The sequence below is a fragment of the Pristis pectinata genome, chromosome 22 (genome assembly GCF_009764475.1).
Source record: "Pristis pectinata isolate sPriPec2 chromosome 22, sPriPec2.1.pri, whole genome shotgun sequence".
NCBI lineage: Eukaryota > Metazoa > Chordata > Chondrichthyes > Rhinopristiformes > Pristidae > Pristis > Pristis pectinata.
The window spans coordinates 2,248,929-2,264,103 of record NC_067426.1 but is presented as its reverse complement, the minus strand read 5'-3'; the positions used below and the strand labels follow the sequence as shown (position 1 = coordinate 2,264,103).

Here is a 15,175-nt window from a genome sequence, read left to right as displayed (position 1 = left end):
CATGTCACTGTGTGCTTCAATGTACATGTGACTAATAAATATAACATTGCCTGCCTCACTCTCTGCACCTCCCCTGGTGGACATCTGCTGCTTAAACACATTATTATCTCGAGGTTTCAAGATCATCCATGAAGCGTAAAGTGGTAAATTGGTTTATTATTGTCACATGTATGGAGGTACAGTGTGAAACTTTGTTTTGCCTGCCATCCATACAGATCATTTATAGGCGGGTAGGCAGAGGGGGTGGTGTGGCCATGATGGTTAGTAATGATATAAAATCAATAGAAAGGAAGGACATTGAGTCAGAAGAGGTGGAATCCTTATGGGTGGAGCTAAGAAATAGCAAGGGTAAAAGGACAAAAGTAGCAGTTATATATAGGCCCGCTAATAGCAGTCAGGAAGTGGACTATAAGTTGATATGGGGCCCAAAACTGTACACAGTATTCCAAATGAGGCCTCACTAGTGCCCCGTAGAGCCTCATCAACACTTCCTTACTTTTATACACTATACCTCTCGAAATGAATGCCAACGTAGCATTCACTTTCCTTACCGCCGATCCGACCTGGTGGTTAACCTTTAGGGTATCCTGCACAAGGACCCCCAAGTCCCTTTGTACTTCTGTACTTTGAATTTTCTCCCCTTCTAGATAATAATCTGTCCATTTATTTCTGTTTCCAAAGTGTACAACTGCACATTTCTCAACATTGAATCTCATCTGCCATTTCCTTTCCCATTCTCCTAAACTGTCTAGGTCTCTCTGCAACCTTCCTGTTTCCTCAATACTCCCTACTCCTCCACCTATCTTGGTGTCATCCACAAACTTAGCCACAAAACCACTTACTCCATCATCCAAATCGTTATTGTACAGGGTAAAAAGAAGCGGCCCCAACACCGACCCCTGCGGAACACCACTAGTAACTGGTAGCCAACCAGAACAGGATCGTGGGCTGAAGGGCCTGTACAGTGTTGTAATATTCTATGCTCTATAAGCTGTGAACAAGGTTATCTGGTCAAGGAGTGAATGGGAGCAGCTAGAGAGCGAGAACATGGACAAAAGAACATGGGAGCTGTGAAATGCAGAGCAGGAGGACATGCCCGGCAGGTCAGGCTGGGAACGTCCCAGGGAGAAAAACGAACAAAAGGAGTAGAAAAGCAGTCAAGCTGAGCTAATATCACAGATGTGATAAAAGACATATGGACAAGTACATGGAAAGAAAGGGTTAAGAGGGACATGGGCCAAACACGGGCAAATGGCACTAACTTGGTGGGCACCATGGTCTGCATGGACAATTTGGGCTGAAGGGCCTGTTTCCATTCTGTATTACTCCATGACTATGTTCAACTGCTGCAGACAGAGAAGTCAAGTTACCTGAAGTTGTAGAATTCAATATTGAGTCTCCAAGGCTGCAATGCGCTCAGCCAGAAGACAAGTTGTTGTTCCTCATTGTACCAGTACAGGAGGTCAAGGCTGTTAGGTCGGAGTGGGATGGAAAAGTGGCAGATAACAGGTTCACCCCCATGGACTGGACACGGGTGCGCTACAAAGTGGTCACTGATTCTGGGTGGGGTTTCTGTAATGTAGAGGAGCCCACATTGTGAACATCGAATGCAGTACACAATCCCTCTGCTGGTATCTCCCCTGCACTTTGAGGCACCTGCTTGAGGTAGTCCGTACTTCAGGAGCATGCAGGGTGATGGATGGGAATTTCCTGACCCATGACCATTTAAACTGGAGAACCAGCATCAGGGAAGGCACCGATGGTTGCGAGTAACCTCATCAGGAACAGGCAGAAGCCCAGCAGGAACCCCACCAAACCACCTGGTCCTCAAGCACCTCCTGCCCCACCTTTGGCAGAGTCTGTGGGTCCTACATCAGCCTCACCAACCACCTCAGGACCCACAGTTAACTGCAGTGGAAGCAAGGCATCCTGTCCTGAGGGACGGGTTAGGAGAATTAAGAACATGGTCACCCTTTAGACTAACTATTCCAATGTGCCTCCTGACCAAGGGTTTGATCATTGGCCTTACCGTCTCCATATATGGCTCCAAGGTACATTTTGGTTTAACTCTTTCTGGATTCTTTTTTTGCCAAGTTACAAGTTAAATTTATTGTTGCTCAGTGGCACATTCAAGATTCTTGATTAATTTTCTCGCAGGTGGAATTCCCATACCATTCCTCAGTAAAAAAAAGTTCTTTGCAGTTCTGCAGCAGTGGAGAGTTGCCCAAAGTCAGGTTCACCTTCTCAGTGAAGGGCGTGTTCACAGAGAAGGAAGTATTCGCCTTATTTATACTTTTGTCCCCACCTTTCTGAATCATACTCACCATTGCCAAGTAATCTTTGTTCAGATAGGTTCATGAATGTAATCAGACCGGTATCCAAACCAGGCAAAAAGAATGTAGGGCTCTACAAACAAACGTCCTGTTCATTAACCAGGAAGTCTACCAGCCTCAGCTTTCAAAGTGATTGATCAGTACCCACCGAGTCCTAAGAGGAACATTCCTTCACATTTAAAACGTATGTGGCTCAATATAAATGGGAAGACCTTTACAAATATTGAAGTCTTGCTCGGTTGCTAAAGCCAGGAGCTTCCTGACACCAAGGAATGACCTTCAACTTGCTGCTTTAAAGGAAATTCTAGTCTCGGATATGCTTAAGTGAGAGAGTGAGTAAATTTGCACAATGTGGCTGTACCAGATCCCGGTACTAATCTCTGCTTTTGCTGGTGAGTATTTATTTAAACATATTTCAGAACAAGCTGAGTTTTAAATTGCTTACTTAATTTTAGACCTTAATTTATTTTTAATTTAATTCATTCATTTATTTGCATGTTTCATTAATCTTTTGATAAATCAACAATGTGAATAGGTATAACTGGAAAAAGGAATCTAAAATGCCAGGTTTACAAGGCTCCTGCTGGCCTTTAACGAAGGAAAGATCAGCATGAGGGAGCAGTCTTTCGACGAATGAACATATGCGACAGTCTGCTCCTTGTTCCTCTGCCAAGTAGAACATCGATGTGGAATCAATTTATTAATTTACCATTGAAGTATAGTTCTTAGTTCCTGCTATCACCTGTTGAAATTGTCTCCTTCGTGATATAAATTTAATTTTCAATAAGGCCCTTTATCCCCTTTATCTCCCAGCTCTTCCATGTTAATAATTAACGTCGAAGAGGTAGGAGATAAGGGGGATAAAGGGCCTTCCTATAACTGGCGACAATCTAGGAATGACTGTTCTTTGGAATTCGCCCTCCATGGCTTGGAGGCTCGGATATGAACCCCTGGGATACTGAGACCAAAACACCTCTTGCTTCTACTACCTGTTCTCCAGCATCTTCCTTTTCTATCCTGCCTGGGTTCCAACTTGCACGGGGGTCGACTGGGGATTGGGGAGGGGTATAAATAATGGGGTAGTGGATCTGAGACTACTGCAACTCTGAAATATGTATTCTGCTTGGATTTCAACACTGAGCTCAAAAGAGAATAAATCTGAAACCCTTAAGCACTCAATAATTGAAGTTTGTAAAAGTGCACCTAATTTAAACTGTTTTCCATTTTTAGGCTCCTTTGCACTGACAGAGTTGCCCAAACCCATTCAGGTGCAGTTCAATTCCAGTAACTTCATGTATATACTCCACTGGACACCTCAAGGACCTGAAGATTCCGTGTATGATGTTGAGTACCAGATGTATGTACCTTTACACCTTAAGTAATAGGAACGTCCTAAAATGTTTCACTGAATGTTGGCGATAGGAAGTCGTAAGGATGGGTGAATGAAGGCTTGATCAAAGAGAGAGGTGTTAAGAAGTGCCTTGAGAGGAGAGTGAGGTAGAGAGGGCTAGGGAGGGAATGTCTCAGCTTAGGGCCTTGGCTGCTGAAGGAAAGGCCGCTAATGGAGGAGCAAAATTTGGAGTTGGTCAAGAGGTTAGAATTGGCGTCTAGACCTCAGAGGGTGGTTGGGTTGGAGGAGGTTAAGGACTTGGCAAGGGGCAATGATGGGTCTGAAAAGCTAATTTTAAAGTGAAGACATTGCTTGGTAGAGAGCCGGTGTAGGTTGGTGAGCAGAGAGTGAAATGCAACAGGACCTGGTGTGAGTTGGGGCTTTGAATAAGCTCATGTTTGTGGAGAGATGAACACGGTCAGGAGAGCATTGGAACAGTCAAGTCTAGAGGTGGTAAAGATGTAGATGAGGGCTTCAGATGCACAATAGCTGAGGGCTTGGGTCAGGGAATGTTATGGAGGTGGAACTAATTGGTCTTAGTGACAGCATAGGTACATGGTCTGAAATTCATAAAGCATCCATAGCTCCCCGAATGTGGCTGCACAGGTTGATAGGGTGGTGAAGAAGGCATTTGGCATGCTTGTCTTTATTAGTCAAGGCACTGAGTTCAAGAGTCGGGAGGTTATGTTGCAGCTTTATAAAACTCTAGTTTAGGCTGCGTCTGGAGGATTGCATTAAATTCTGGCCGCCCCGTTACAGGAAGGATGTGGAGGCTTTGGAGAGGGTGCAGAAGAAGTTCACCAGGATGCTGCCTGGTTTAGAAGGCATGAGCTATAAGGAGAGGTTGGACAAAGTTAGGTTGTTTTCTTTGGAGCAGCAGAGGCTGAGGGGACACCTGATAGAAGTTTATAAAATTATGAAAGGGTCGAAATGTCTAATACGAGAGGGCACGCATTTAATGTGAGAGGAGGTAAGTTCAAAGGAGAATAGTGGGTGCCTGGCATGCGCTGCCCGGGGTGGTGGTGGAGGCAAATATGACAGAGGTATTTAGAGGCTCTTAGATAGGCAAATGAATGTGCAGAGAATGGAGGGAGATGGACCTTGTGTAGGCAGAAGGGATTAGTGTAGTTTGGCATTTAATTACGAGTGTAATTAGTTTGCCACAACATCATGGGCCGAAGTGCCTGTTCCTGTGCTGTACTGTTCTATTCTATTCACCAGGGTTGCAAACAGTTTGGAGACACAAAAGCCTGCAGATGCTGGAATCTGGAGCAACACACAGTCTGCTGGAGGAACTCATCAGGTCGGGCAGTGTCCGTGGGGGGAGAGGAATTTCGATGCAGGGTTTCCACCCAAAATGTTGACAATTCCTTTCCCCCCACAGGTGCTGCTCGACCCGCTGAGCTCCTCCAGCACATTGTTTATTGCAGACAGTCTGGTTCAGGCCCTGACAATGGCTGAGGAGGGTGATGGAGCTGGTAACCGGGGAATGGAGACTAGGGCTGAGGGAAGTGGCGGGTTTTCCCAGTACTTACTTGAAGGAAATCCCTGCTATCTAATACTGAATACTAAGATCCTATGGCAGAAAGAGTGAAAGTAGAAAAGAGATGGCAAGGTTGGCTAGTGGCTGTGGTTAAATAAGGTGACTGAATCAAACACACCACAATACCTCACCATTCAAAACAGAGTGCACACTTCGCCCTGTGGTGCTGGTAGCTTATGGAAATATGCACATACACACACTTCCCCACAAAGCTATGCCACTGACAAAGATTGCTTTAAATTCAATTCCTCTAAACACTGTGCTTTAGGGCTTTGTTTAGATCTAAGTTATGGCAGTGAAGCCACTTCACTCCCTAGACCGGCAGCATTCCAGTCTTACTCTCTGCTTAAATCACCATTCCCAATTAACCCTAAACCACTGTCTTGAGAGGAACTCTTGTGAATATCTAATTTTAACTACCTTCTCTGTGTTTATCTGTGATTCTCATCTCATTTCCTCAAGTCAAAACAAAACCGTCAATTGTTTACTTTTCAACAGAAATATTCAAGATTTTTTTTAGAAGGTTTTTCTCAACAGAAAACATCTACAGAAAAATGCCAAATATGGTTTGCAAAACACCAGCACTTAACTTCACTCGTGAATGACACAGCAATTGACCGATGACTGAAAGTTGGCCTTAGTAAAAAGTCCAAGTAGTTTATATCATAAACTGTAAAAGCTCTGATTAAATAGTTTATTCATTAATTGAACCTTAAAACTGGATCAATGCCAGTAGATATCTAGCCTTGATTTACAGTATTATATGTCTCCTGTATTGTTAGATAAGTGCAGCTATGTTGTAAGGTGGAAATCTGCCCCTGCAGAATATAAATCATTACACTGTTGAATTAGTTGGAAGGTTGCTTTTCCTCAGGTCTATCTTGGGCTTAATCAGAAGGTAGATGTTTTATCTCTGTTGGTGGATGCTGTAAATTCCCAGAACTCCCCACCTTGGAAAATCCCAGCAGGATTTTAGATAAATTGTATGGTACCTTCTATAACATACGTATATCATCCTGACTGGTCCAGGCTTCTGCCCTCTTCCCTTCCAGTCCTGATGAAGGGCCTCAGCCCGAAACGTCGACTGTTTGTTTCTCCCCATAGATGCTGCCTGACCTGCTGAGTTCCTCCAGCATTTCATGTGTGTTGCTCCAGATTTCCAGCATCTGCAGAATCTCTTGTGAATACCTAATTTTAACTACCCTGTCCAGTGTGTGTGTGTGTGTGTGTGTGTGTGTGTGTGTGTGTGTGTGTGTGTGTGTGTGTGTGTGTGTGTTCTATAGTGGGGCATAAGATTCAGCAGGATGTGAATGAGTCCAGCTCAGTTCCTCTAAATTGCTCTCCAAGTAGGATTTAGGTCAGCAATATAGTTTCCGAGCCTATGGTCAGATTGCAGAAGGATGGAGGTGTGGGTGGGGTGAGTGGGATGGAGGTGAGGGGAGAGGGTGGGGGACAGGGTGGAGTGGCTGTGCAGATGGGAGGGGGTTGTGGGGAGTGGGTGTGAGGGTTGGGGAAGTGGTGGGACTAGGAGGGGAGCGACTAAATGTTGTGAAGTTGAGGGGTGGTTGGGAAAGAGGCTGCACTCCAATCCAACATGTTCAGCTGGGTTATGGGCTGGTCCTCAGGAGAGGCTGGCTGTCAGTTGCACCATGGGAGTGGCTCAGTGCGATATTGTTGGGTCTTGAACCATGGGTATGTGGCTTTCCTAGAATTCCTTGTTATGCAAAGTAGCAAAATGTTAGAGAATTTATCACCCTCTGCAGTATAGTTATGGTGACTGGGTGATATTGGCACTTCATACTTGCTCTAAGTGCACATGACTTCTGTCCCAGATGGCATACACAGTGATGACCTTCAGAGAATTAAGCACCTTGCAAGTGCTGGAGGCTATGTCTTTGTTTCAGCAATCCTCAATTCCTTTTCCAGTTATGGAGATGTGTGGAAGAGTAAGTCTGAGTGTTACCACACCTCTGCTCACTACTGCGATTTAACCAATGAGATTGCACAGGAGGATAACTGGTACTACGCCAGGGTGATGGCAGTGTGGAAGAACACCAGTTCATCCTGGTCCATGTCCAAACGCTTCTGCCCATTGGACAAGAGTGAGTATCCTTTCCTACCACTGGTTACAGGGAGAAGGTGGGAAAATGGGGTTAAAAGAAGTCAGCCATGATTGAATGGCGGACCAGACTCGATGGGCCAAATGGCCTGATTCTGCTCCTATAGTTGTCTTAATGAATAGGTTTCAATATTTTCTTTGAGTCACCACTAGAACAAATACAATGAGAGCATACGATGCAGAAGAGCCAACCAGGAAGTCCTGTTTACTCATTAACCTGTATCTCTGCAATGAACAATTACCTTTATTATGGACTTTGACCCATCCAGATGATGTCCCCAGAAAGTGTTTTGGTTTCTGATTCCTATTCAACTAAATTGTTTGAGTTTACAACCTGCCCATTCCTTTCAGAATGTTCAAGTACTTTAAAGCCCAGTACTTTCTTTGTACTGTGTAGCCACAGTGGCCAGTGTGCACACAGCAGGCTCCTATAGTCGGTCATCTGACCAGCTGTCCCTCAGACTGGAGATCTGGCTCGTACCTCTAGAACAGAGTGCTGTGACTCCCACTGAGCAGCAGTGCCTCAGAAGCACATCTGGCCTTGGTAAACTGCCTTGAGAATGCAATGTATTCCTCTACCTTAATTAACATCCTTAGCTAAGTTCTCGATAAAATATTTAATTAGTGCAGTCAATGACTTTCCAAACTGAGCTCTGTCTGATACATTTTTTTGAGAAAGTTGAACCGATGTGATTCAATCAGTTCCACATTACCTCTGAACTGATTCCAATCTAATCTCTTGTAAATGTTAAATCTACATTATTCTCAGCAGAGGTTAATTTAGTGCCTCTCCTCTTAAAAACCTCCATAATTTACCATTCTCCACCTCTCTCTCTGTCACCTTCAACCCTGTGTCACCTCCGCCTATCACCTCCCAGATTCTGGAGCTATCCCACTCTCCCCCCGCCCATCTGCCTATCACCCCCGCCCCCCCCCCCCCCAACCTGGATCCACCTATCCCCTGCCAGCTCTCGCTCCACCCCTTCCCCCCACCTCTTTATCCTGGCTATCCCCCTCTATCTTTCAATCCACATGAAGGGTCTTGACCTGAAATGTTGACTATCCATTTCCCTCCACAGGTGCTGCCTGACCTGCTGAGTCTCTTCAGCATCTTGGTTGTTGCTCTATAATTTACCAGCTTACTTTCTGTTGAACAGTGTAAAAAAAAGTGTTAAATCTGCAAGTTTCCTCCCAAAATCTAAAGCCTGCTGTTCTAATTCCATTTTCTGCTCTCCTCTGCAAGCCAAAAGAAGGGGCGTCTGGAGCTGGGGTGTCCATTACCTCACCTTCCAAAAGCACCCTTATGAGTAACCAAGCAATTTGCATTTACATAGCACCTTCCATGTCCTATTCAGAATATTTCACAACACTCTGCAGTCAGTGAAGTGTTTAAAATGCGGCGACTAATGTAACATCGGGAATTTGGCAGAAAAATCTCACAAGCAGCATTGGGAGAATGAGCAGGTGATGTGTTTTAGTGATGTTGTAAGGGATGAAATACAACTCTCCTGATCTTCAAAGGACTGCCCTGGAGTCCTTTACATCCTTCTGTGAGCATTGGCAGCCTCGCAATTTAAATTCTCAGCCAAAGGACAGCACTTCTGATAGAGCAGCACCCCGTCATTATGCATTGGAGCATCTGCCTAGATCTCGGTCAGCTTAATGTTTCTTAGTTCATTGGTTTCTGCGTCACGTTAAATGTCCGTAACTGCCAGGGGAAGCAGGTAGGATGCCCACAACCCACAGGACCACCGTGCCTCTTACCCAACCAGTGAAGACAGGAGCGTCAACCTTCCACTCCACCGACGAGGATGTGGGGAGGGTGTCAGGTGGCCTCACCTCCAGAATCTGCTGTCGACTAAATGTCCGCCCCATCCAACTAAAGACGGCCAAAAGGTGGAAGCAGGGGTGAAGCTGGGGGAGAAATGTGCTGGGAAGTCACAGGGTGGGTAGCCGCAGCGCAGCACTGACCCTGCGACTGTCCACTGCAGACCACTGCTCCACCACACAGGCAGCCTCCAGGCTGAGGGCACATGCAGCTGAATGCCACCAAAAGGAGCCTTGCATCAGCTGCACTTGGAAGGTCCCTGGTACCTGCCCACAACACCCTCCCCATGACACCCCGCCCACAACACCCCATCCAAAACACCCTACTCTGATTCCAACGTACTCGATGGGGTGGAAATAATCATGAGTTGTACCACCCTTCTTGTTCGCAAAAGCTCAGCAGAACCACTACAGAGGTGTCTCAAGTCATGCCGTCTGTTCTGGAAAACAGCAGGTAATATCTGTCCTTGTGTGCAGCCCGCTTCCCAGGTGGAAGACACTGCCCGATGTGTCTGTTCTTTGGGAATGAGTGCCACCCACACTGACCACATTGTGGAGGTTCCTAACTCAGCTCCCCAGAGTCTGTGGGACACCCTCAGCAGATTCCACACAGGCTGCGGATGGCTCCACAACTGGGAGAGGCCCTGTGACCCCAAAGAGCGAGGGTGGACCTAAGTCCCAGATCATGGCCCCGTGATATCACCCTATCCAGTGACAGCTGGTGCTGGAGGAAGCCTCATTTCCCTAGCTGCCACCTCAGGAGGCAGGTTACTGGATGGGCAGGCTGGCCTCCCAGAGCCATGTTAAAGGAGAATGAATCGTGACCATGTATTGGGTCCTTCCAATATTGGACCCAATCTTCCCTGCAGACATTAAACATTCTCCACTTCTGCATCTCTTCCAGCTGTTGTTGGAGCCCCTGAAGTGAAGTACACAGTGAGCACTCGATCCATCAAGGTCCGGGTGGAACCACCGACTGTCCCACCCATTGGGGGACTTCAGCGTTCTATTAAGAACATTTTCTCTGTTGTTGAATATAACGTGCAGCTCAGTAAACCTGCGACAAATAAAGTGGTGAGGAACACTGTCACTTCCAATAAATTTCAACATTACTTCCAGTAAAAGGAGAAAGTTGAGAGACTACGCATTATATTTTTACTTGCAGGTATTTCTTGCCGAAAATGAGAATGGAAAGTTCACAGTTGAACCTTTGGAGCCCAATACAGAATACTGTGGGACTGTGAAACTTGTCTTGAAGAGAGGAATCTTTTCAAAAGAGAGTCAGACTGTAGATTTCTGCATCAAGACTGAGCAAGGTGAGTACATTTGCAGGACAGAGACTGCTTCTGGACCTTTACATAGAAGGTTTGCCCTTGCTCTACATTCAGGAGAAACCTGTGGTTAACAGAAACTGCTGGAAACACTCAGCACGTCAGGCAGCGTCTGTTAAAAGAGAGACTGTTAACATTTCAGGTCTGGGATCTTTCATCAGAGCATCTGAAGGGTCCAGCCTGAAATGTTACCTCTGTTTCTCTCTCCACAGATGCTAGCTGACCAGCTGAGCATTTTCAGTTTTTATTTCAGATTTCAGAAATTTCAGAAAAGGGTTATTTCTGAGAGGGTGGGTATCAAATTTGTCCACAATTGTCAGCCTCTCTGTCTACCCATGAGAAAATGACAAATGGGTGGATTATGCCGTGATATTCTCACACTTTCAATTTCCCCGGTGATTTTTGGATTCCACACGACCTTTTGGAGAATTAAACCAGGCCTTTCAATGTAATGCAGGCACGGTAGTGCAGCGGTTAGCGTAACACTATTACAGCGCCAGAGACCCAAGTTCAATTCCAGCCACTGTCTGTAAGGAGTTTGTACGTTCTCCCCGTGTCTGTGTGGGTTTCCTCCGGGTGCTCCGGTTTCCTCCCACATTCCAAAAACATACGGGTTAGGAAGTTGTGGGCGTGCTATGTTGGCGCCGGAAATGTGGCGACACTCGCGGGCTGCCCCCAGAACACTCTACGCAAAAGATGCATTTCACTGTGTGTTTCGATGTACATGTGGCTAATAAAGAGATCTTATCTAAGTGGGAGTGAATCTGTGTTTGTTGTTCATTCAAGTCATTAAGCCGGAAAGATTGCAAAGAAGATATATGGGAATGTTGCCAGCTCTCGAAGGCCTGAGTTATAGGGAGAGGTTGGGCAGGGTAGGGCTTGATTTCTTGGAGTGTAGGAGACTGAGAGGTGACCTTAGAAGTGTAGAAAACCATGAGAGGCATCGATAGGGTGAATGCACAGTCTTTTTCCTGGGAAAAGGGAACCAAAACAGGGGGAAATAGGTTTAATGTGAGAGGGGAAAGATTTAAAAGGGACCTGAGAGGCATCTTCTTCACGCAGGAGAGGGTGGTGCGTATATGGAATGAGCTGCCAGAGGAAGTGGTCGAGAGGGGTACAATAACGTTTAAAATAATTTGGATACATAAATGGATAGGAAAGATTCCGAGGGATATGGGCCAAAGCGGGCTAATGGGACTAGCTTAGTTGGGCACCTTGGTTGGCATGGACCAGTTGGGCCGAAGGGCCTGTACGTGTGCTGTATGACTCTCTGACCTTCCCAGTTTGAAGGATTGGAGGAGATGGGATGAGGTCTGTGCACAATTTCTGCAAGGAATCACACTCAACTCGGGACGAGTAAAACGGTTGTAAAAATTAAATATAGTGATAAAGCATGAAGGAGGAATCAATTGTCCAGTGTTAGTAAAGATGCAGCGAGGCTGTTCAGAAGTCGGGGTACACTTACATATCCGTTCCAGACCTCAATGTGTAGTTAAACCATTGGCAATGGAGCAAAGACTGTACAAATGTAACACAAAATACAAAAGCCATTTACAGTAATTAATTGTGCTTTATCTTTTGTAGAATGGACATTGATGGTTATTCTGCCAACTACTGGGTTTATTTTGTTTGGAGTACTCATCATTGGAACATTTATCTGGATGGCACACAGTTACACAAGACACCACAGGACTCTGCCCCAAGCTTTGGTATGTTCGGCTTATGGTTTATTCAGGGATAAACAATGCTCCTGTATGCCGAGAAGAGGTCTCTCAGTAACATTAGTAGCAGGAACCATTTGAATTGCAGGTGGACCGCCACCTGTTCTGTACGTCTGTCTCATATCCCCAGTACCTCTCACCTCAGTCTGTAATCCTCCAGTCGTCTTCACCTTCACAAACTTTTGGGGCAAATGATTACAAGTTTCCACCACTCTGTGAAAAATCACTCTCTGATTTCATTCTTGCCTGCTCCCTTGTTGTAACTTCACCAACCAAAAAAGACAGTTTCCTGTATCACCCCTTCAAACCCTTTCTCTCGTTTAAACCCCTCAATTAGATCACCTGTCAATCTCCTGGATGAATGATAGTTGAAGATTTGTTTTAATTATCACCAATAGGAGCAATATTTTTGTAATTAATGCAATTACAAAGTCAGGTCAGATGAAATATGAATTATATAATCAAAAGGGTGATAACTCTATGTAACCGTTACAACAGAGAGAGCTGTCGGCTAGACTTGCTATTTTAAGAAAATGATCTGTTTGTCATGACTTGGCCATGAATTCGGCCTTGCTCAGGAGCTCACTAGTGTTCATCTTCTTAGGATGGGGCTCAATCGTTGCCTTTTTACAGAATGGGGGAGAATTGCAAGGGGTTGAACCCACCAGCATTGGTTCCAGCTTTGATTCAAGACTATTCCACAAATAATATCTGCCTGACTTCTGGCAGCTGCACCCAACATTCACAAGCAGTTATTTTTGCAGCCTAGCTTAACTATGACAGCAGCTGTTGACTATCTTAATAGCTAGCTATTAAAGGGGTTCATTTAGCATAAATTGCCACTCTAATGCATTAAACCATAAAATATTATCCCCTTATCATCACAACATTAGGCAGAATTACTCATTCAGCATTGACTTAAATTTGTTGCAAGATCAGCTTTGGATTGGTGAAGGACATTAACCCGCTGTAACAAAAGGACAGCCTCAGTGTGACAGCTCAGCTGCTGCTCCCAGCGTCTGTGGATTCACACCAGAGGGGAAATGTTGCTTCCTGCAGAAATAAATGTGCAGGGAGGGCAGAGCACATGTTTACAACATAAAGATCACCATTAACAATGCTTCAATACTGAGTGAAATACTTCTGAACTGTTCTCAAGAGTAATGTTAATTCATTTCCCTCTTAATTTCAGGTTCTGGACAAAATCCTTTTGAAGAAGCATTCTTCACTACAGTCAACACCCACACGCCACCTGATCTCCAGCCATAAGGATATTTTTCAGTTTGAAAAGATTGTTCATATGGAGGACATATGTCTTTTAAAGTATCATTCTCGTGACACAGAAGAAATATTGAAACCAAGAGAACTTGGCTTAGTCACACAGTGGGGCACCTATGCACCCCAACATCACACCAGGAAACTTCAGACAAACTTTCCAAGTTGCAGTGATTGTGAAACTCAGGGTGATATCTCCTCTGGGCTGGTGGATAGTGGATGTTCTTCACCTTATCGTCCCCAAAGCAGTGAGGGTCTGTCGAATGCCCAAGCATCAAGTCAAAATGGTTCACGGTCACTGGCTGAAAATTATGGTGCAGTTCTTCAAATGATATCTCCGGAAATTGATGCAATCAGAGACAGTTTAACCACCACACAAAATAAACCATTAAATGCCTTGCAAATGCTGAGAAAAGACCTTTTTTACAACAAAGGAGGCCAAATATTGTGGACTGGTCCTGGAATGGGGATGCAGATATCAAAGCTGCTGGAAGGAGAGCCAATACCATTTCTATCATTACAAGATGACAAGCAACGAACACATCCAACTGATTGGAAGGAGAACCAGCCAATGGAAACGTCATTGGTGTCTTCATTGAAAGAAGAAATCCAAATCAACCCATTGTTGTGTCAATACAGGCCACAAGTGAAGACAGAAACATTTCCGTCATTGTCAAAGGACAAGGATGATGCTTCATTTATGCAGTGTGAAGGAATGGATGACCAACCATCAAAAGAAGTATCCTTAACTGATGTTTTACAAACTGATGGACATCTACCTAGGCCCTTGTTGGATGAATTCACTGTCCTGGCCCAGGTAAAACCTATGAGGGAACGTGAATATAAAAGTCAGGTGCTAACCTTGCATTCATCAATAAAGGAAGGGCAGCGACAGACTTTACGTGCAAATACTACAGTTCAACCCAGCAACCTTCTTGCAGATTGGGAAATACACATTCACATCGACGAATAGATCACTAAACAGGTAGTGCTTGTCCTGGATGTACATGGTTCCAATGATGTCCAAACCTGACCCTTGTGATTGGAATATATTTGAATAGTAGAAAGACAACTTCTGAAGATATTTCATATCTTCATATGGGCTGCCCCCAGAACACTACGCAAAAAGATGTATTTCACTGTGTGTTTCGATGTATATGTGACTTATAAAGATATCTTATTTGGTTAATGGAGAATCTGCATTCTGATGTTGAAGCTGAACTATTAAGATCTGTAGTGTGGTATAACTGCATTTTGCACTGGGTATTAAGATGTGCTGAAATTAATGAAGGTACAAGTCTGATAGAGATGGAGCACAGGATTTAATACACCCCCCCCCCCCTCCTCACCTGTAAACCAGGTGTGGAACTGGTAAGGTGGGAGAGGGGTTTACCAACTCCTTGCCCACCCTGAGTAGAGAAACTCTGAGCTTAAAGTTCTGGTGGCAAAGACACAAACCCTAAGCCAGTGGGCCTCTTCTTCACTCCCTATCCCCACCAGCCCAGGGGGAATTATGTTCCTTGAGCTCTCTAATCAAATTACTTTGCTTTTTTTTTAATGTGTTCAGGGGATGTGGATGTTGCTGGCATTGAGGGAACGTATTACCCCGAACTGAGGATGTGGGGAAGAGTCAGCC

At 45.0% G+C, this 15,175-nt stretch overlaps 1 protein-coding gene across 1 annotated transcript; it reads left to right on the top strand.

Annotated features, from left to right (window-relative positions):
- Positions 1-2,348: 2,348 nt before the first annotated feature.
- Positions 2,349-14,728, top strand: LOC127581717 (uncharacterized). The gene is made up of 7 exons (XM_052036371.1): positions 2,349-2,725; positions 3,564-3,690; positions 7,193-7,368; positions 10,117-10,286; positions 10,378-10,528; positions 12,128-12,252; positions 13,457-14,728. The coding sequence occupies exons 1-7, from the start codon at positions 2,683-2,685 to the stop codon at positions 14,510-14,512; spliced, it is 1,848 nt and encodes a 615-aa protein (XP_051892331.1). The 5' UTR covers positions 2,349-2,682; the 3' UTR covers positions 14,513-14,728.
- Positions 14,729-15,175: the final 447 nt, after the last annotated feature.

Excerpts from the sequence above, each read along its gene's own strand:
- LOC127581717 (XM_052036371.1), top strand. The coding sequence starts at position 2,683 with ATGTGGCTGTACCAGATCCCGGTACTAATCTCTGCTTTTGCTG. Across the intron at positions 3,691-7,192 it reads TATGATGTTGAGTACCAGAT|TTATGGAGATGTGTGGAAGA; the intron begins GTATGTACCTTT and ends TTCCTTTTCCAG. Across the intron at positions 10,287-10,377 it reads AACCTGCGACAAATAAAGTG|GTATTTCTTGCCGAAAATGA; the intron begins GTGAGGAACACT and ends TTTTACTTGCAG.